The 20,875-nt window shown below is 41.5% G+C and overlaps 1 protein-coding gene across 5 annotated transcripts in view; it reads right to left on the minus strand.

Annotated features, from left to right (window-relative positions):
• The window catches only part of TIAM2 (TIAM Rac1 associated GEF 2), a 645,041-nt gene that overhangs the window by 19,175 nt on the left and 604,991 nt on the right, over positions 1–20,875 (minus strand). For all 5 annotated transcript variants that reach the window (XM_053710965.1, XM_053710968.1, XM_053710967.1 and 2 more), the window contains one exon: positions 19,657–19,715. In XM_053710965.1, coding sequence (XP_053566940.1) covers positions 19,657–19,715 — 59 coding nt within the window. The remainder of the gene's footprint in view (positions 1–19,656; positions 19,716–20,875) is intronic.

Consider the following 20,875-nt stretch of genomic DNA (forward strand, 5'->3'; position numbering starts at 1 on the left):
TGCACCAATGCAAGAAAAAAGCCCAGTAACAATATGCCAGACAACACCTTGACACGCCTCACAGCTTCTGACACACTGTAATTTGAAGTGATGAGACCGAAATAGAGCTTTATGGTCACAACCATAAGCGCTATGTTTGGAGAGGGGTCAACAAGGCCTATAGTGAAAAGAATACAATCCCCACTGAGAAGTATAGTGGTAGCTCACTGATGTTTTGCGGGGGTGTGAGCTCTAAAGGCACGGGGAATCTTGTGAAAATTGATGGCAAGATGAATGCAGAATGTTATCAGAAAATACTGGCAGACAATTTCCATTCTTCTGCATGAAAGCTGTGCATTGGACGCTCTTGGAATTTCCAACATGACAATGACCCTAAGCACAAGGCCAAGTTGACCCTCCAGTGGTTACAGCAGAAAAAGGTGAAGGTTCTGGAGTCGCCATCAAAGTCTCCTGACCTTAATATCATCGAGCCACTCTGGGGAGATCTCAAATGTGTGTTTCATGCAAGACGACCAAAGACTTTGCACGACCTGAAGGCATTTTGCCAAGATGAATGAGCAGCTATAGCACCTGCAAGAATTTGGGGACTCATCGACAACTATTACGAAAGACTGCATGCTGTCATTGATGCTAAAGTTGGCAAAACACAGTGTTAAAAACTAAGGGTATGCAGACTTTTGAACAGGGGTGTTTTTATTTGTTGCAATGTTTTTATTTTATGATTGTACCATTCTGTAATGGCCTACAGTTGAATATGAATCCCATAAGAAATAAAACAAATATATGTTTTGCCTGCAAACTCATGTTTTCTTTAAAAATGGTACATATATTACCAATTCTCCAAGGGTATGCAAACTTTTGAGCACAACTGTATATATATATATATATATATATATATATATATATACATACATACATATACAGTATCTCACAAAAGTGAGTACACATCTCACATTTTTGTAAATATTTTATTATATTTTTTCATGTGACAACACTGAAGAAATGACACTTTTTAATGTAAAGTAGTGAGTGTACAGCCTGTATAACAGTGTAAAATTTGCTGTCCCCTCAAAATAACTCAACACACAGCCATTAATGTCTAAACCATTGGCAACAAAAGTGAGTACACCTCTAAGTGGAAATGTCCAAATTGGGCCCAATTAGCCATTTTCCCTCCCCGGTGTCATGTGACTCATTATTGTTACAAGATCTCAGGTGGGAATGGGTAGCAGGTGTGTTAAATTTGGTGTTATCGCTCTCACACTCTCTCATACTGGTCACTGGAAGTTCAACATGGCACCTCATGGCAAAGAACTCTCTGAGGATCTAAAAAAAAAGATTTGTTGCTCTACATAAAAATGGCCTAGGCTATAAGAATATTGCCAAGACCCTGAAACTGAGCTGCAGCACGGTGGGCAGGACCATACAGCGGTTTCACAGGATAGATTCCACTCAGAACAGACCTAGCCATAGTCGACCAAAGATGTTGAGTGCACGTGCTCAGCGTCATATCTAGAGGTTGTCTTTGGTAAATAGACGTATGAGTGCTGCCAACATTGCTGCAGAGGTTGAAGGGGTGGGGGGTTAGCCAGTCACTGCTCAAACCATATGCCACACACTGCATCAAATTGGTCTGCATGGCTGTCGTCCCAGAAGAAAGTCTCTTCTGAAGATGATGCACAAGAAAACCCGCAGTTTGCTGAAGACAAGCAGACTAAGGAAATGGATTATTGGAACTATGTCCTGTGGTTCGATGAGACCAAGATAAACTTATTTGGTTCAGATGGTGTCAAGCGTGTGTGGCGGCAACAAGGTGAGGAGTACAAAGACTAATGTGTCTTGCCTACAGTCAAGCATGGTGGTGGGAGTGTCATAGTCTGGGCCTGCATGAGTGCTGCCAGCACTGGGAAGCTTCAGTTTATTGAGGGAAACATGAATGCCAACATGTACTGTGACATACTGAAGCAGAGCATGATCCCTTCCCTTCGGAAACTGGGCCGCATGATAACAACCCCAAACACACCTGTGTCCTGAATATTTAGGATACCTATCAAGACATACTGTGCTTGGGGGATATAGATATTAAATAATTACACTAAAAAAGAAAATGTATGGGCTTAAAAAGACCCACACAAAGTTCCCTTTATCCGGCACCAGAGTATAAGGTAACTAGTTACATCAGAAGAGACAGAACTACAAATTAAGCATCCAAATATATAGCACAGAGACAACCAATAATATATCTAACCCTATTAATAGGTGATAGGTATACACTAATTGATACTTTATTATCGCCAAAAATACACAGAAATATGAATGTGGGCCCACTTATATGAAATAATGATTTCTTGAAAGTTCAGACGTTGAACCACTAATATCAATAGTCCCGCAACAATTGTATCCCAGGTTTGAATCCAAGGTTTAAATAGTAGTCTCTGTTAATCAGATATGTGATAAATATTGGACAATAGTAAATGTTCCTATTCAGTGGGAGAAAAATCAAGGCTATTCGATCACAGGATTGAAGTCAATATTGTGTCCACTGGCTGATTAATCAAACATATTACAGGAGTTTAAATCACAGGTAGATATGTAGCTGTATGGAGCGGCTATTAACACCCTCAAGGTTTTACGGCTAATCATCAGAACGCCGCCTACCACCAGGTGAAATAAGACACATTTCCTACAAGTAACATACTTGTATCACAGTTTATTATCCTGTGCCCACCTTGATTGTAGTTTGTCTCAACGGCTTACCTACATAGGGAAATACCACAGGGATATTGTTGATGTTGTTCCTGTAGTCTGTTTGGTCCAATGTTATATCCCTACGTGAGCATGACTGTATCTCAACCACTTCTGTGTAGTCGGTGAACGTTAGTAGAGGGTTCAGCTGTAACCCTCTCACAGACTGAATTCTGCAAGTTTACTAGGTAGGTGTAAAAATGTAGACTAGTTTGAACCCCCAGGGCACTGCTATGGCTGCGGATCCCTGGACCGTGACCCATATCTGGGTAGTTTGGTATTGAGTCTGGACGCCATGAGATCTATCTCCAGCATCCCCCATCTGTTGCAAATCTCTGCAAACACTTTGGAATGGGGAGACTATTCCCCCGGATTAAACGATTGCTGAGAAAGTCCGCTTCCCAGTTGTCCACCCGGAATGTGGATCACTGACAGCGAGCAGTTGTGGGCCTCCACCCATTCCAGAATCCGAGATACTTCCCTTATGGCTAGGAAGCTTCTCGTTCCCCTTTGATGGTTGATGTAAGCCCACCAAGGTAATGTTTTCCGATTGGAATCTGATAAACTGGGACAAACCCAGAAGAGGCCAAGCCTTCAGAGCGTTGAAGATCGATCAAAGTTCCAAAATGTTGATCGGGAGGAGAGATTCCGCTCAAGACCACCGGCCCTGTGCCTTCCTGGCACACCAAACAGCTCCCCATCTTGATAGACTTGCGTTCGTAGTCACAATCTCCCAGGATGGTCTCAAGAAGGATGTCCCCTGGGACAGGCAATCTGGACAGAGCCACCAAGAGAGCGATTCTCTCGACCGATTGTCCAGAGAAATGTGTTGGGATAAATCAGAGTGATCGCTGTTCCACTGCACAACTGAAGAGGCCTGAGATGGAACCTGGCGAATGGAATGACATCTATGCTGGACACCATGAGCACAGTTACCTCTATACACCGGGCCACAGATGGCCTTAAGGTGGTCTGGAGGGCAAGACAATTGGAAATAATTTTGCAACATCTCTGGTCTGTAAGGAATATCTTCATGTATATGGAATCTATTATCATGCCCAGGAATTCCACTCTGGTACTGGGAAACAGATAACTCTTTCCTAAGTTTATCTTCCATCCATGAGATTAAAGAAGAAGAGCTCATGGATGGGGTTCTGCCAGCCTGCAGGACGGAGCCTGGACCAGGATGTCGTCCAAATAAGGCGCTACTGCAATACCTGTGGATCTCGCTACAGCGAGCAGAGCTCCTAGAACCTCCGTAAAGACTCTTGGAGCAGTAGCCAGATCGAAAGTAAGAGCCACAAACTGGAAGTGTTGGTCCAGAAATGCGAACTTTAAGAACTTGAAGTGATCCTTGTGTAATTGGCACATGAAGGCAAGCATCCTTCAAGTCTATCCTAGTCAGGAACTGTCCCTCTTGAACTAAGGGCAAAATAGACCTTATTGTCTCCATCTTGAATGATGGGACTTACAGAAACTTGTTTAAAGGGACAGTCTAGGCCAAAATAAACTTTCATGGTTCAGATAGAGCATGTAATTTTAAACAATTTTCCAATTTACTTTTATCACCAATTTTGCTTTGTTCTCTTGGTATTCTTAGTTGAAAGCTTAACCAAGGAGGTTCATATGCTAATTTCTTAGACCTTGAAGCCCACCTCTTTCAGATTGCATTTTAACAGTTTTTCACCACTAGAGGGTGTTAGGTCACATATTTCATATAGATAACACTGTGCTTGTGCACGTAAATTAATCTGGGAGCAGGCACTGATTGGCTAGACTGCAAGTCTGTCAAAGAACTGAAAAAAGGGGCAGTTTGCAGAGGCTTAGATACAAGATAATCACAGAGGTTAAAAGTATATTATTATAACTGTGTTGGTTATGCAAAACTGGGAAATGGGTAATAAAGGGATTATCTATCTTTTAAAACAATAAAAATTCTGGTGTAGACTGTCCCTTTAAGCACTTTAGGTCTAGAATCGGGCGAAACGTACCCTCCTTCTTTGGGACCACAAAAAGGTTTGAGTAGTACCCCAGACCTCTCTCTGCTAGAGGTACTGGCACAATGACTCCTAGGGAGGAGAGGTCCCTCACGCACCCTAGAAAGGCATCTAGTTTTCCGGTCTTGAAGACAGGTTTGATAAGAGCAATCTGCCCCTGGGTGAGATTTGAACCCTATCCTGTAACCCTAAACAATGACCTCCAGAACCCAAGGGTCTTTCACGTATCCCAGCAAAGCCTCCACAAAAAGAGATAGCCTGCCCCAACACGATCCAGAGACGGATCGGGGGCCGCCCCTTCATGCCGATTTTGTCTCGTCTGGCTTCTTGTTCTGTTTAGATTTATTCCAAGATTGAGATGGTTTCCAAGTTCCCTTGGATTAATCAGGCTTCGCGGAGGGCTGCTGACGTTGGGATTTATCCCAACGAAAGGGACAAAAATTAGGACCCTGTCCTTTAGGTTTCTTCTTATCCTGTGGTAGAAAAGCACCCTTGCCCCCAGTGACCGTGGATATGATAGAGTCTAGGCCTGGACTGAAAAGAATCTTCCCCTTAAATGGAAGGGAAAGCAATCTCAATTTTGAAGTCATGTCTGCAGACCAAGACTTCAGCCACAGAGTCCTACGGGCGAGAATAGAAAAGCCTGATGTCTTGGCATTCAAGCGAATAATCTGCATGTTTGCATCACAGATAAACAAATTAGCTACCCTCAAGGCCCTAATTCTTTCCTGGATTTCCTCGAGGGGAGTTTCCACCTCGATCATCTCCGACATAGAGTCACACGTAGCGGATCCTAATAAATACGCCATGTGCTGAAGCATCTTTCTTAACAGAGTCAAGCGGGATAGTGGTGCGCTTAGCAAGCGTGGAGATAGCTCCAGCCACCTTAGGGACCGACCCCCACAACTCCAATTGAGAGTCAGGGACCGGAAACAATTTCTTAAAGGAAGAAGAGGAAAAAGAGTCTTTCCCATTCATTCTTAATAATATTTGGCATCTTTACGAGAACCAGGAAAGTCTGTGGCACCCCCCTGTCCTCGTAAACCTTATCAAGATTAGGAATAGAAGGGGTTCCTTGGTAACTTATGTTCCAGAACCTCTAAAGTAGCTAACACTTCCTTTAACAGAAAGTGTAAGGGCTCTATCCTAAATCTAAAGTCTGGTTCCTCCGCAGCCGGAGACTTAGAGGCAGCCGATTCAAACACAGAAAGAGCCTCCTCTGAAGTATCAGAGACATCCTCATCAGCGGATAATTTAGTATCAGATAAACCCAACAAGTTGGTAGATGACCCCTGGGAAGGATAGCAGTATTTAACCTTTCGCTTGCACTTAGCAGGGCAAGGTAAAGCACTGAAGGCCATTTGCAACTGTTCTTGCAACACTGCCGTTTGCAACTGTTCTTTAAAGTCTGGCGGTAGGAGGGCCCCTCCCAAAGGAGGATTAGAAGTGCAATGTGGAGCTGCATGTGTAATAGGAGATGATTGCAGGGAATGCACGTCGCGGGACGGAGACCCCTCAGAGGTGGACGGCTCAGTAGTACTAAACATCTTGGTCTTTTTAGACATAATTATTTTATCAAGGCATGTGGAACATAATTGAGCAGGCGGGTATACCCTAGTCTCCTCTCAATAAAAACAGGTATTAGATCTTGGTAAGGAGGGAGTAGCCTCTGTCTAACGCATCAGAGTCCTCCATAGCTTGCACTTTGAAGATGGACTATAGACAAAAATAAATGGCACCTTTATACCCCCAATGGCCACTTCCTATGACCCAGGCCCCACAGAGAAACCGCTTCTTATCCTGTAAACCGCATGATCAGGAAAGAGGAAGTTAATGAGGCCACACCCGGTCAAATGACGTGCCATGCAGGACCGCCCCCTGCTGCAGGAGAAAAAGCGTGGCAGGAGAAAAGCACGCCAAACTAACAGAAAAATTTAAGTAAAACCTGAATGTTCTCACATCTGCCAGCGCCTCATCTCACACATGTTGCAGCATAAAACATAATAAAGCAAATCATGTATAAATCCCCCCTGTTCAATCATCTCTTTCCAGAGAGATATTAACCCTTGATTCCATACAGTATAAAATGAAACAATCATATCGGAATCAACGCCGTGGAACAGACACACAGCCTCTCAAGTTTGACAGTTTTGTAGCATCGCACTTGACATGGACTTGAGTGATAGAAGCAGGCAGTGAAACTCGTCAACACCGATTGCTTAGGAGCTGTTAAAACGAGTCAGGATGGTTTTGCAGAAAGACTCTCCCCACATCTCCAGACCCTAACCTTCGTCAATGCTCTCACTGAGAGGCTGACAAAACTACTTAAAACTCCAGTCCCATACCGAAGAGTAATACCCTCCATAAGAGACTACTTCAAATCTTCCGACACTTCTCTGCCATCCTCCTGTGATGAAAGGCAAAGAATGACTGAGGGATGAGGGAAGTGGGGGAGGTATTTAAGCCTTTGGCTGGGGTGTCTTTGCCTCCTCCTGGTGGCCAGGTTCTGTATTCCCACAAGTAAGGAATGAAGCCATGGACTCTCCTCATATTAAGATGGAAATACACACACACACATACATACATATACATATACACACACACACACACACATATATATATATATATATATATATATATATACATACTGTATATGATATTCTCCTCTACAAAGATAAAGAATGGAAGAAACCGATTGTTAGATATATTTCAACATATAATGATAGATGGAAGGATATCAGGGCTATACTTAGAAAACATTGGGATCTGCTTACTATAGATTCAGACTTAAGGGATATAGTGAGTAAATTTCCTTCACTCACAGCAAAAAGAGCACCTTCACTTAAAGATAAACTAGTCAATAGTAATTTTTTTTGGAATATCACAATAGTGAGGATACGGATCTAAGATGGTTTGGGCTAGAGTTAATAGATTTAAAAACCAGAGGTGGCGACATTGATAACTTGCTTTTAATGTACATGGATATATAATTTGAACTTGCTTAAACCTGCTGGCTAGAATGAAGAAATGAATTATGCTACTTTTTTTACTTAATCATGTTCTAGCCTTTTTTCCTACAAAATGTAGATTTCAAACAAAATGCTAATTCTTTTGGATGTAATGTGAAGTAAATTAACTTCTCTAAATGTTTAACTAAATATATGATTACTAATTTAAAATAATATAGGTTTGCTTGTAAAATAATCCTATTACTGATGGTAATATCAATTATCAAATGTAATAAATGTTATATGTATGCTTTAAAATCCCACTCTCTCTCTCTATGTTTGATATAACTACTTAATGTTTTCGTAAGATTAACTTGTACATAACTCGAATTCTTTGGCTTTGAATTTTCTGTTTATGATTTTGTGTGAGCGTTTTGAACAATCCGATTGATCTATTTCACCGTGCCCATTTACAGATGATATAAAGCCTGTCTGTATTGTCAATTCAGTATGACGCTTGAGAAAGCCCTAGATGAATGAGAAGGGTGAAACACGCGTAGCGCTGTAAGTCACGCCCCTGTTTGGAAGGTGGCGTTTTACGCCTGCATGTAGACGAAAATGGAGCCTGCTAACCTTTGACACCCTGATTGAAGTTCAACAAAGTGTCCATTCTCAGTATTGAAGTGCCTGTGCAGCAAACGTTGAGCTTTGTAACAAGCCGTATGAGCGGAGAACCTTTTAAGTACACACCTGTGTGAATCCGGTGAGTGTTAAGACGGAGGGTCAGCTCTGGGAGGACTGTGGAACTGAATATAACGAGTATATGGTCCGGTGAGCTGTGGGCTTTTTATGCCTTTTTGAAACCCGGTCTTGAATGTGCACTCTAGGACGAATTCTACTGCTTTGCATTTAATAACACCTGACGCAGGACTGTTATATGTATACACACTCTGGTATGTTTTCTTTAACCAAGGATTACCCTGCACAACTAACCAACTTTTGCTTTGCTGGGCTTGACTAACGGCCGGCTTGTTTACTCAATACAAATTTGCTGGACAATTGTTTACTTCTTTCTCATTTTTTTGTGGACAATATAACCACTGTGTCAAATATATGTGATATACTTCTGGACTTTTACACCAGGAACCTCTAATAAGGGCTTAATATTTGTCTGCTATTTAGGATTGCTCACATTTTGTTTTGTTTCATTTTAGTAGTATGTATAGAAGCTTATGCTGCATCAATCATGTTTAAATAACTGTGTTTAATCAATAAATATTTTTCTGTTTTGCTGAGAATTCGGGCTCTTCGTGATTATATGCACACCAGTAGTTTTTTTACTTTGTGTCCTATAAATACGTTTGTGCTGGATTAGTCCATCTTGATATTTTCTTTAATTTATATATATATAAAAAATTATAGAATATATATAGCACTACTATTATCGTGTTTTTTTCCAATGGCTTTTTGTATTATAATTACTTTTTATTGTTTTAAACAAATACTAGTAAATTAATATTCTATAATTTGTAAATCCATTTCGGGTCAAAATTAGCCCTTAATGGAAAGCTAGAATATGACTGTTCTCATTGGTTCCCCTTGGTGGGCCAGTCATACACGTCATCCAATAGAGGTCTACCAGGAACACACACCCTCTGGCACCGACATTATAAAATTTCCGGGACTGACTCATAAGCTCTCTTACCTTTGATGAAGAAGTAGTTAATTTTTAGATACTTTGAAACGCGTAAGGTTTGGTGGAGAGGACGACCTGGAAGACGCTCTTGACATTATTGTTGAACATAACCTGAATACCAACTAATGCCTTTACATACCTCATATGTTGAGGGTTGTTCCTGTAAGCATAACCACTACATGTGCTATGTATACTTTTTTATCCTTAAATAAACAGTATCACACTATTGTAAGTTTGTTTCTCCCTCTCTATATATACGTATTGATGTGAGAACTGCCACTGGTGGGCAGATTATATCCGCAGTTGGGAGATATAAAACACAAGCCCAACAATTGACATCGTCTGGGAGCTTCTCTAAACTATAGCCGGTATACCTGGGACTTTGAAAACGTACAAAAGAGATCAACGCAGAGCATGTCCCTTACTTCATAAGATTGAGGTTCCGGTTGGTGAGTACTGAATATGCAACCATAGCCAAGTATAAGAACATATTCACTTGCTGATTATTATCACAAACTTTCACTTGCTCTGATGTGACACTCTACTGTCTACTCGGATTGAGTCATATTTTAACTCCAGTATATACGGATAATATCTACTACACATATTTGGACTGTTTTTGAGAATAACATATGTATATAGCTACACTGACTACCACAAAATATATATAATTACTGTTATCATTCCCTCTTATAGACCACTTTTATCTATAGTTACTGTATGTATACATGAACTGGATAGAACAGATAACACGGTGTACTGAATGAACTTGGTGTTCTAATTGGCTAAATTGATTATTTTATAAAATTTATGTTTTTATATAAGCTTGTCATTATTATATATTGTGATTACATTTTATTTAATTATTATTTTCTCTGTATTAAGTAACTAAGATATATACAGAGTTGTATCTAATAATTTTAAAATACCTTATATAGTGGTTTCTTGTGCGCTTAAGACATAATCCTGTGAGTCTATTTGGGGATTGCTGTTATTCACCTGTCTACAACATCAAGCGTTCAACCTGAACACAAGAATATCACTGCTTGTATAAGACTTTACCCACATATTGTGGACATTTATATATCTCATATATGACTTTTGCTACATTATAGTACTAGTTTATTATTATTCATTTTTCTCCTTATAATATCATATGTACTTATTGTAGCAGTTCGCTCCTTTTAGAAATTATTGCTCATTCCGGTTTTATAACTTTCCAACAGTAAATTAATATTTGTATCAATAGGTATACTCTTAACAGCTAACACAGTTCAGCTGGATTTTCCTTCCTTTTTTCAGAAACAGGTCGTCTCATTGCAGTAACATCATATACGAGTCACCTAGCTGGAATTTCTATACATTTATGGGGCTTTACTGTAATTAAGTCGCTCTATTATAACAACAGTACATATTAGTTTCCAATAACTGCAAGTGGAATAGAATACCATACTACAGCAGTTTAACTCCATTTTTATAAGAACTATTATAATCGTACCAGTGTATTTTAGATTGTGAGATTAGCGCTGTGTAGTGAACCACATCTTGTTTCTTTTTTCTATTAATACGGTGTGATTACCTATAAGGGTAGTGTGAACACACTCTTTGGCTCACTCCAGCAGCTTTTCTCTTTGTGGTGTTAGCTTTTTGCGCCTCCAGTGTGGCCCACACCTAGGTGAGGCTCACATTACAAAAAATCTTTCTTATACACACACATATATACATATATATACACACACACACAAACATATATATATACACACACACATATATACATATATATATATATATATACATACACACACACACACATATATATATATATATATATATATATATATATATATATACATATACACATACACATATATATATATATATATATATATACATACACACAGCACCGTAGTTCTTTAAAAACGTACAAAAAATAAAATTGACTAAACCTGTCAGTAAACCCACTCGGTCTTGTTAATCTGCAGCCTGTATTTCCTACAGGCCCTAATTACAAGTGATATGCTTGTTCCTGCTGCCCACACACACAGTACTGACTAGCTTGTTTTTGTTCCCTGTTCTCTGCTACTCTGAAACTGTATTTCAATTTTTTTCTCTGTCAAATTTGGCTCAACGACTTTATCCTGTCCTATGCTGACTGAATCTGATCATCTCTGCAGAATATGTCTGGGTTTTGTATTTAAACAATATTCATAATGTAAATGTGCACCTATCGATTGCTACTCATATGGGACCAATTTATATTGCTAGGTTTGCCACATTGTAATTAGGCATGTGCATTCGGAGGTTTCGGGTGCCTCTGAATGGGGAAGAAGGTGGCTGATTGTGGCATTCAGCTCTTTTTGGAGCAGGATTTATTCTTGTGAATGTGCAACAGGAATTGCACAAATCTTAGTGTGCTGAACTTTTACAAAAAACATAATTTATGCTTACCTGATAAATGTATTTATCTTGTGGTGTATCCAGTCCACGGATCATCCATTACTTGTGGGATATTCTCCTTCCCAACAGGAAGCTGCAAGAGGATCACCCACAGCAGAGCTGTCTATATAGCTCCTCCTCTAACTGCCACCTCCAGTCATTCGACCAAAGACAAGCAAGAGAAAGGAGAAACCATAGGGTGCAGTGGTGACTGTAGTTTAAAAATAAAATATACCTGCCTTAAAATGACAGGGCGGGCCGTGGACTGGATACACCACAAGAGAAATAAATTTATCAGGTAAGCATAAATTATGTTTTCTCTTGTAAGGTGTATCCAGTCCACGGATCATCCATTACTTGTGGGATACCAATACCAAAGCTAAAGTAAACGGATGAAGGGAGGGACAAGGCAGGCACTTAAACAGAAGGTACCACTGCCTGTAAAACCTTTCTCCCAAAAACAGCCTCTGAAGAAGCAAAAGTATCAAATTTATAGAACTTTGAAAAAGTATGAAGCGAAGACCAAGTCGCCGCCTTGCAAATCTGTTCAACAGAAGCCTCCTTTTTAAAAGCCCATGTGGAAGCCACAGCTCTAGTAGAATGAGCTGTAATCCTTTCAGGAGGCTGCTGGCCAGCAGTCTCATAAGCTAAGCGTATTATACTTCTTAGCCAAAACGAAAGAGAAGTCGCCGAAGCCTTTTGGCCTCTCCTCTGTCCAGAGTAGACAACAAACAAAGCACATGTTTGACGAAAATCTTTAGTAGCTTGTAAATAAAACTTTAAAGCACGAACCACGTCAAGATTGTGTAATAGACGTTCCTTCTTTGAAGAAGGATTAGGACACAATGACGGAACAACAATCTCCTGATTGATATTCTTATTAGATACCACCTTAGGTAAAAACCCAGGTTTGGTACGCAAAACTACCTTATCTGCATGGAAGATCAGATAAGGGGAATCACACTGTAAGGCAGATAACTCGGAAACTCTACGAGCCGAGGAAATAGCTACCAAAAACAGAACTTTCCAAGATAAAAGCTTGATATCTATGGAATGAAGAGGTTCAAACGGAACCCCTTGAAGAACTTTAAGAACCAAATTTAAACTCCATGGCGGAGCAACTGGTTTAAACACAGGCTTGATTCTAACTAAAGCCTGACAAAACGCCTGAATGTCTGGAACATCCGCCAGACGCTTGTGCAAAAGAATAGACAAAGCAGAAATCTGTCCCTTTAAGGAACTAGCTGACAATCCCTTTTCCAATCCTTCTTGAAGAAAAGATAATATCCTGGGAATCCTGACTTTACTCCATGAGTAACCCTTGGATTCACACCAATAAAGATATTTACGCCATATCTTATGATAGATTTTCCTGGTGACAGGCTTTCATGACTGAATTAAGGTATCAATGACCGATTCGGAGAAGCCACGCTTTGATAAAATCAAGCGTTCAATCTCCAGGCAGTCAGTCTCAGAGAAATTAGATTTGGATGGTTGAAAGGACCCTGAAGTAGAAGGTCCTGTCTCAGAGTCCATGGTGGAAAGGATGACATGTCCACCAGATCTGCATACCAAGTCCTGCGTGGCCACGCAGGCGCTATCAAAATCACTGATGCTCTCTCCTGCTTGATTTTGGCAATCAGACGAGGGAGTAGAGGAAACGGTGGAAACACATAAGCCAGGTTGAAGGACCAAGGCGCTGCTAGAGCATCTATCAGCGTTGCCTTGGGATCCCTGGACCTGGATCCGTAACAAGGAAGTTTGGCGTTCTGGCGAGACACCATGAGATCCAGTTCTGGTTTGCCCCAACGTTGAACCAATTGTGCAAACACCTCCGGATGGAGTTCCCACTCCCCCGGATGAAAAGTCTGTCGACTTAGAAAATCCGCCTCCCAGTTCTCTACACCTGGGATATGGATAGCTGATAAATGGCAAGAGTGAATCTCTGCCCAACGAATTATCTTTGAAACTTCCAACATCACTAGGGAACTCCTTGTTCCCCCTTGATGGTTGATGTAAGCCACAGTCGTGATGTTGTCCGACTGAAATCTGATGAACCTCATTGTCGCTAGCTGAGGCCAAGCCTGAAGAGCATTGAATATCGCTCTTACTTCCAGAATGTTTATCGGAAAGGAGTGTCTCCTCCTGAGTCCACGATCCCTGAGCCTTCAGGGAGTTCCAGACTGCCACCCAGCCTAGAAGGCTGGCATCTGTCGTTACTATTGTCCAATTTGGCCTGCGAAAGGTCATACCCTTGGACAGATGGACCCGAGATAGCCACCAGAGAAGAGAATCCCTGGTCTCTTGATCCAGATTTAGTAGAGGGGACAAATCTGTGTAATCCCCATTCCACTGACTGAGCATGCAGAGTTGCAGCGGTCTGAGATGTAGGCGGGCAAACGGCACTATGTCCATTGCCGCTACCATTAAGCCGATTACTTCCATACACTGAGCCACCGAAGGGCGAGAAGTAGAATAAAGAACACGGCAAGAAATTAGAAGTTTTGATAACCTGGTCTCTGTCAGGTAAATCCTTATTTCTACAGAATCTATCAGAGTTCCCAGAAAGGAAAGTCTTGTGAGAGGGGATAGAGAACTCTTCTCTTCGTTCACTTTCCACCCGTGCGACCTCAGAAATGCCAGAACTATGTCCGTATAAAACTTGGCAATTTGGAAATTTGACGCCTGTATCAGAATGTCGTCTAAATAAGGGGCCACTGCTATGCCCCGCGGCCTTAGGACCACCAGAAGTGACCCCAGAACCTTTGTAAAGATTCTTGGAGCTGTAGCTAACCCAAAGGGAAGAGCTACAAACTGGTAATGCCTGTCTAGGAAGGCAAACCTGAGAAACCGATGATGATCTTTGTGTATCGGAATGTGAAGATAAGCATCCTTTAAATCCACTGTAGTCATGTATTGACCCTCCTGGATCATATGAAGGATGGTACGAATAGTCTCCATCTTGAATGATGGGACCCTGAGAAATTTGTTTAGGATCTTGAGATCTAAGATTGGTCTGAAGGTTCCCTCTTTCTTGGGAACCACAAACAGATTTGAATAGAAGCCTTGTCCCTGTTCCTCCTTTGGAACTGGGTGGATCACTCCCATAACTTAAAGGTCTTGAACACAATGTAAGAATGCCTCTCTCTTTATCTGATTTGCAGATAATTGTGAAAGGTGAAATCTCCCTTTTGGAGGAGAAGCTTTGAAGTCCAGAAGATATCCCTGGGATACAATTTCCAATGCCCAGGGATCCTGGACATCTCTTGCCCAAGCCTGGGCGAAGAGAGAAAGTCTGCCCCCTACTAGATCCGTTACCGGATCGGGGGCCAATCCTTCATGCTGTCTTAGAGGCAGCAGCAGGCTTTTTGGCCTGCTTACCTTTGTTCCAAGCCTGGTTAGGTCTCCAGACCGACTTGGATTGGGCAAAAGTTCCCTCTTGTTTTGTATTAGAGGAAGTTGATGCCGCACTCGTCTTAAAGTTTCGAAAGGCACGAAAATTAGTCTGTTTGGCCCTTGATTTGTTAGACCTATCCTGAGGAAGGGCATGACCTTTTCCTCCAGTGATATCAGAAATGATCTCCTTCAATCCAGGCCCGAATAGGGTCTGCCCCTTGAAGGGAATATTAAGAAGCTTAGACTTTGAAGTAACGTCAGCTGACCATGATTTAAGCCATAGCGCCCTACGCGCCTGAATAGCAAAACCAGAATTCTTAGCCGTTAGTTTAGTCAAATGAACAATGGCATCAGAAACAAATGAATTGGCTAGCTTAAGTGCTCTAAGCTTGTCAAGTATATCGTCCAATGGGGTCTCTACCTGTAAGGCCTCTTCCAGAGACTCAAACCAGAAGGCCGCCGCAGCAGTGACTGGGGCAATGCATGCAAGAGGCTGTAGAATAAAACCTTGTTGAATAAACATTTTCTTAAGGTAACCCTCTAACTTTTTATCCATTGGATCTAAGAAGGCACAACTGTCCTCGACTGGGATAGTAGTACGCTTAGCTAGGGTAGAAACTGCTCCCTCCACCTTAGGGACCGTTTGCCATAAGTCCCGTGTGGCGGCATCTATTGGAAACATTTTCTTAAAAATAGGAGGGGGAGAGAACGGCACACCTGGTCTATCCCATTCCTTAGTAATAATTTCTGAAAACCTTTTAGGTATTGGAAAAACATCAGTGTAAACAGGCACTGCATAGTATTTATCCAATCTGCACAATTTCTCTGGCACTGCAATAGTATCACAGTCATTCAGAGCAGCTAAAACCTCCCTGAGCAACACGCGGAGGTGTTCAAGCTTAAATTTAAATGTTGACATATTAGAATCAGGTTGAAACCTCTTCCCTGAGTCAGAAAAATCACCCACAGAAAGAAGCTCTCCTTCCTCAGCTTCTGCATATTGTGAGGGGGTATCAGACATAGCTACTAAAGCGTCAGTGTGCTCTGTATTTCTTCTAACCCCAGAGCTGTCTCGCTTTCCTTGTAACCCAGGTAGTCTGGATAATACCGCTGACAGTGTATTATCCATGACTGCCGCCATGTCTTGTAAAGTAAACGCCATGGGCGTGCTAGATGTACTTGGTGCCTCTAGAGCGTGAGTCCCTTGAGCGGGAGTCAAAGGTTCTGACACGTGGGGCGAGTTAGTCGGCATAACTTCCCCCTTGTCAGATTTCTCTGGTGATAAATCTTTTAAAGACAGAATATGGTCTTTATAACTTAAAGTGAAATCAGTACATTTGGTACACATTCTAAGAGGGGGTTCCACCATGGCTTCTAAACATAATGAACAAGGAGTTTCCTCTATGTCAGACATGTTTAAACAGACTAGCAATGAGACCAGCAAGCTTGGAAAACGCTTTAAAGCAAGTTAACAAGCAAAAAATAAAAACGGTACTGTGCCTTTAAGAAAGATAAAAAAGGTCAGAATTTGAAAAACAGTGAAAAAAAGCAGTAAATCAAACAAATTTTTTACAGTGTGTATAATAGGCTAACAGAGCATTGCACCCACTTGCAAATGGATGATTAACCCCTTAGTTTCAAAAACGGATCAAAAAACGAAATAGACGTTTTTTAACAGTCACAACAAACTGCCACAGCTTTGCTGTGGCCCTACCTTGCCATACAAACGATTTTTGAAAGAACTAAATTACACCACATCTCTCTAACTGCTTCCATGCTTGTCGAGAGCTGCAAGAGAATGACTGGAGGTGGCAGTTATGGGAGGAGCTATATAGACAGCTCTGCTGTGGGTGATCCTCTTGCAGCTTCCTGTTGGGAAGGAGAATATCCCACAAGTAATGGATGATCCGTGGACTGGATACACCTTAGAAGAGAAATAAATCCAGCTATGAAAATAGCCGAATGCTGCAAGCGGCCGCTGCCTTGCACATTCAAAGGCCCCTGAGACCTCCAAATGCAAATGCCCAATTATAAATACAGAAGCAGAAAACAACTAAGCAAGGAAAAAAATGTCTCGTTTTAGCATTTGTTTTTTGTTTCAGCTGGAGGACTTTGGTAATCGCATAAGAGAATGCAAACTACAGCAAACAAACCAAAAATAAATAAATCTTAAATTGCTATGAAACCCAAAAATGTTCTTTAGTGATTCAGACAGAGCATACAGTTTTAAAAATGTTTTCCAATTTACTTCTTTTATCAAATTTGCTTTGTTGAAGAGATACCTAGGTTCCGTGTCTGGAGCACTACAAAGCAGGAAATAGCACTGCCATCTAGTGCTCTTGCAAATGGACAACATTCTAGAAAAACTTCTGCCATATAGTGCACCAGACACGTGCATGCTGAGTTTACCTACCTGCTTTTCAAACAAAGAAACCAAGAGAACAAATTCAATTTTAAAATATAAATACAATTATAAAAGGACAAATACTGTGTGCTTATTTGAATGCCTTGGCCATCCTTCAATAGGGGCTATGGATATGTCATGTTCATTGATTATGTATGCAAGTGATTGCCCAAGGTAGAGTGCCAGCTACTAGGGGATCCTTTTCCACATCCCCAAACATCCTATAATATAAAAGGCCAAGTGTGTTTGTCCGAAGCTGTCATAACGCAGTAGAGACTGCACGATGACAAACACACCTGGCCTTCAACAGACTGAACTGGCATCTGGGGCCCACAGGGTGTGAGGGGGGCGTGGCGCAGGCGGGACGGGCGTGACATGGGTGTGACTGGACAGGGCCAGGCGTGGCGCGGGGGAGGGTGTGACGTGGGCGGGGCGGGGGGCGTGAGAGAGCTCAAAAGAGGGGGGATAGAGAGAGAGCAAAAGAGGGGGGATAGAGAGAGCAAAAGAGAGGGAGAGAGACAGCAAAAGAGAGGGGGAGGGAGAGCAAAAGAAAGGGGAGAGAGGGCAAAAGAGGGGAGATAGAGAGGGCAAAAGAGAGGGAAAGAGCCAGCAAAAGAGAGGGGGGATAAAGGGGAGAGAGAGCAAAAGAGAGGGGAGAGAGAGCAAAAGAGGGGAGAGAGAGACAGAGAGAGATAGCGCAAAAGAGAGGAGGGGGAGATAGAGCAGAAGAGAGGGGAGAGAGAGAGAGCAGAAGAGAGGGGAGAGAGAGAGAGAGCAGAAGAGAGGGGAGAGAGAGAGAGAGCAAAAGAGAGGGGAGAAAGAGAGAGAAAAAGAGAGGGGAGAAAGAGAGAGAAAAAAAGAGGGGAGAGAGAGAGCAAAAAAGAGGGGGAGAGCGCAAAAGAGAGGGGGGAGAGAGAGAGTGCGCAAAAGAGAGGGGAGGGAGAGAGGGGGAGTAAGAGAAAGAGCAAAAGAGAGGGGAGAGAGCAAAAGAGAGGGGAGAGAGCAAAAGAGAGGGGAGAGAGCAAAAGATAGGGGGGAGAGAGCATAAGAGAGGGGGAGAGAGAGCAAAAGAGAGGGAGAGAGAAAGAGCAAACGAGAGGGGGAGAGAGAGCAAAAGAGAGGGTGAAAGAGCAAGAGAAAGGGGAGAGAGAGCAAAAGAGAGGGAGAGAGAGAGCAAAAGAGAGGGGGAGAGAGAGAGAGCAAAAGAGGGGAGAGAGCAAAAGAGGGGAGAGAGAGCAATAGAGAAGGGGGAGAGCTCAAAAGAGGGGAGAGAGCGTGCAAAAGGGGGGAAAAGAGAGGGGAGAGAGAGCAAAAGAGAGGAAAGTAGAGAGTGCAAAAGAGGGGGGGAGGGGGGAAGAGAGGGGGAGAGAGAGAGAGCAAAAGACAGGGGGAGAGAGCATAAGAGAGGGGGGGAGAGAAACAGCAAAAGAGAGGGGAGAGAGAGAGCAAAAGAGAGGGAGAGAGACAGCAAAAGAGGGGGAGAAAGCAAAAGAAAGGGGGGAGAGAGAGAGAGCAAAAGAGGGGGGATAGAGACAGCAAAAGAGAGGGGGAGAGACAGCAAAAGAGAAGGGGAGATAGGGATCGCAAAAGAGAGGGGGAGAGCGCAAAAGAGAGGGAGGAAAAGAGGGGGAGAGAGAGAGAGCAAAATTGAGAGAGGGGGGAGAGAGCAAAAGAGAGGGGTAGAGAGAGAGAGCAAAAGAGAGGGGGGAAAGAGCAAAAGAGAGGGGGGATAGAGAGAGCAAGGGGTGGAACCGATGTACTGCAATCAATGGCCCGTGTACACGGGCTTTAGGACTAGCATTGAATATTCTAAAAGAATATGCACTCCTTGATAGTACAAACGTCAAAAGCCTTTATTCAGCCATTACAGCTGATCATGTATTGTCATAAGAATATTCCTTTCTTTTATTGTCTAAGCTCTAAAATTAAATATACAGATTGACAATGCTAATAAATTAGCTTGCTACTTAAAAAGCTATGTCTTTCACTAAAGAAAAAGAAATGACAGATGATCAAATTAGCAATCTCACTTACTGCTTTCTTTTTCAGTTTGTTAATCTCCTTGTGCACGAGTATGACAGCCCTTCGAAAAACTAGAAGAAAAAGCAAAATATTTAGCATTTAATGTCCCTTTAACATCCGTTTAAAATAATATAAAACCCCAAAATGTCCTTTAATGATTCAGACAGAGCATGTAACAACTTTATCATTTACTTCTATTATCAACGTGCCTTTGTTCTCTTTGTATCTTTTTTTGAAAAACAGGGACATACGCTCAGTAGCCTGCCCATATCTGGAGCACTATATGGCAGCAGATTTGCAAGAGCACTAGATGCCATTTCCTGCCATGTAGTGCTCAAGACACCTATCTGGGTATCTCTTCAATACAATACCATGGGAATGAAGCAACTATGATAATAGAAGTAAACTGGAAACTTTATTAAAATGGTATACTCTGTGTAAATCCCAAAAGAAACGTTTTGTGTTGCATATACCTTTAAATTTACATAAATAATTAGGTAAATGCAAAAAATGGATGAATTATTACCTCTATGAATCAGTTTAAATATTTATGTGTGAAGATTTTAGCACACATTTCAACACGATATTTCAACAATGCATAAAATGTTTATTATTGCAAGTGAAACATTATTGCAATATACATTCATTATTTATTTTGCTGGTTTTTAAAAAATGTGTTTGTTTCACTTTCTCCCAAGGAGGCGTAGGTTAATACTTTTGGGCAATTTATGTGAGCTTTTGTTTACTTATATCTCCCTCCCTAAGCTTCAATTGTGTCAAATGCTTTTAAAATGTAGATTATCAGTTTTGCATCAACAATCATGATAGACAAATCATTATTTGCAATGGTAACCAAGTTGAATCAGTGTTACACCTCCTTAAGGGAATACAAGAGTGCAGGCTACCCCAGTCTGTACATGTGCAAACAGAGTTTGTGCTATATCTGAATATTAGTTTGTGATTAGTTAGCAAGGGTTCTTCTGTTCTGGGGACAGGGAAATCAGTAAAAAGAATAAATATAAAACAATATACTCATTTGACAAAATAAAGCTGCAGTTTTCATTGCAAAATTATTTTTTATCTATAAAGGTTTATAATCATGTAGTTTACAATTTGTGTTTAGTGTCCCTTTAAAGATAGTGATCAAACCCTTAAACACAATTTATCAAGAAAAGTGTTATTTTGTTCTGGCTACAATAATGCAAATCAACCCCCTCCCCAAATAAAAGCC

Source organism: Bombina bombina, chromosome 4, assembly GCF_027579735.1.
Source record: "Bombina bombina isolate aBomBom1 chromosome 4, aBomBom1.pri, whole genome shotgun sequence".
NCBI lineage: Eukaryota > Metazoa > Chordata > Amphibia > Anura > Bombinatoridae > Bombina > Bombina bombina.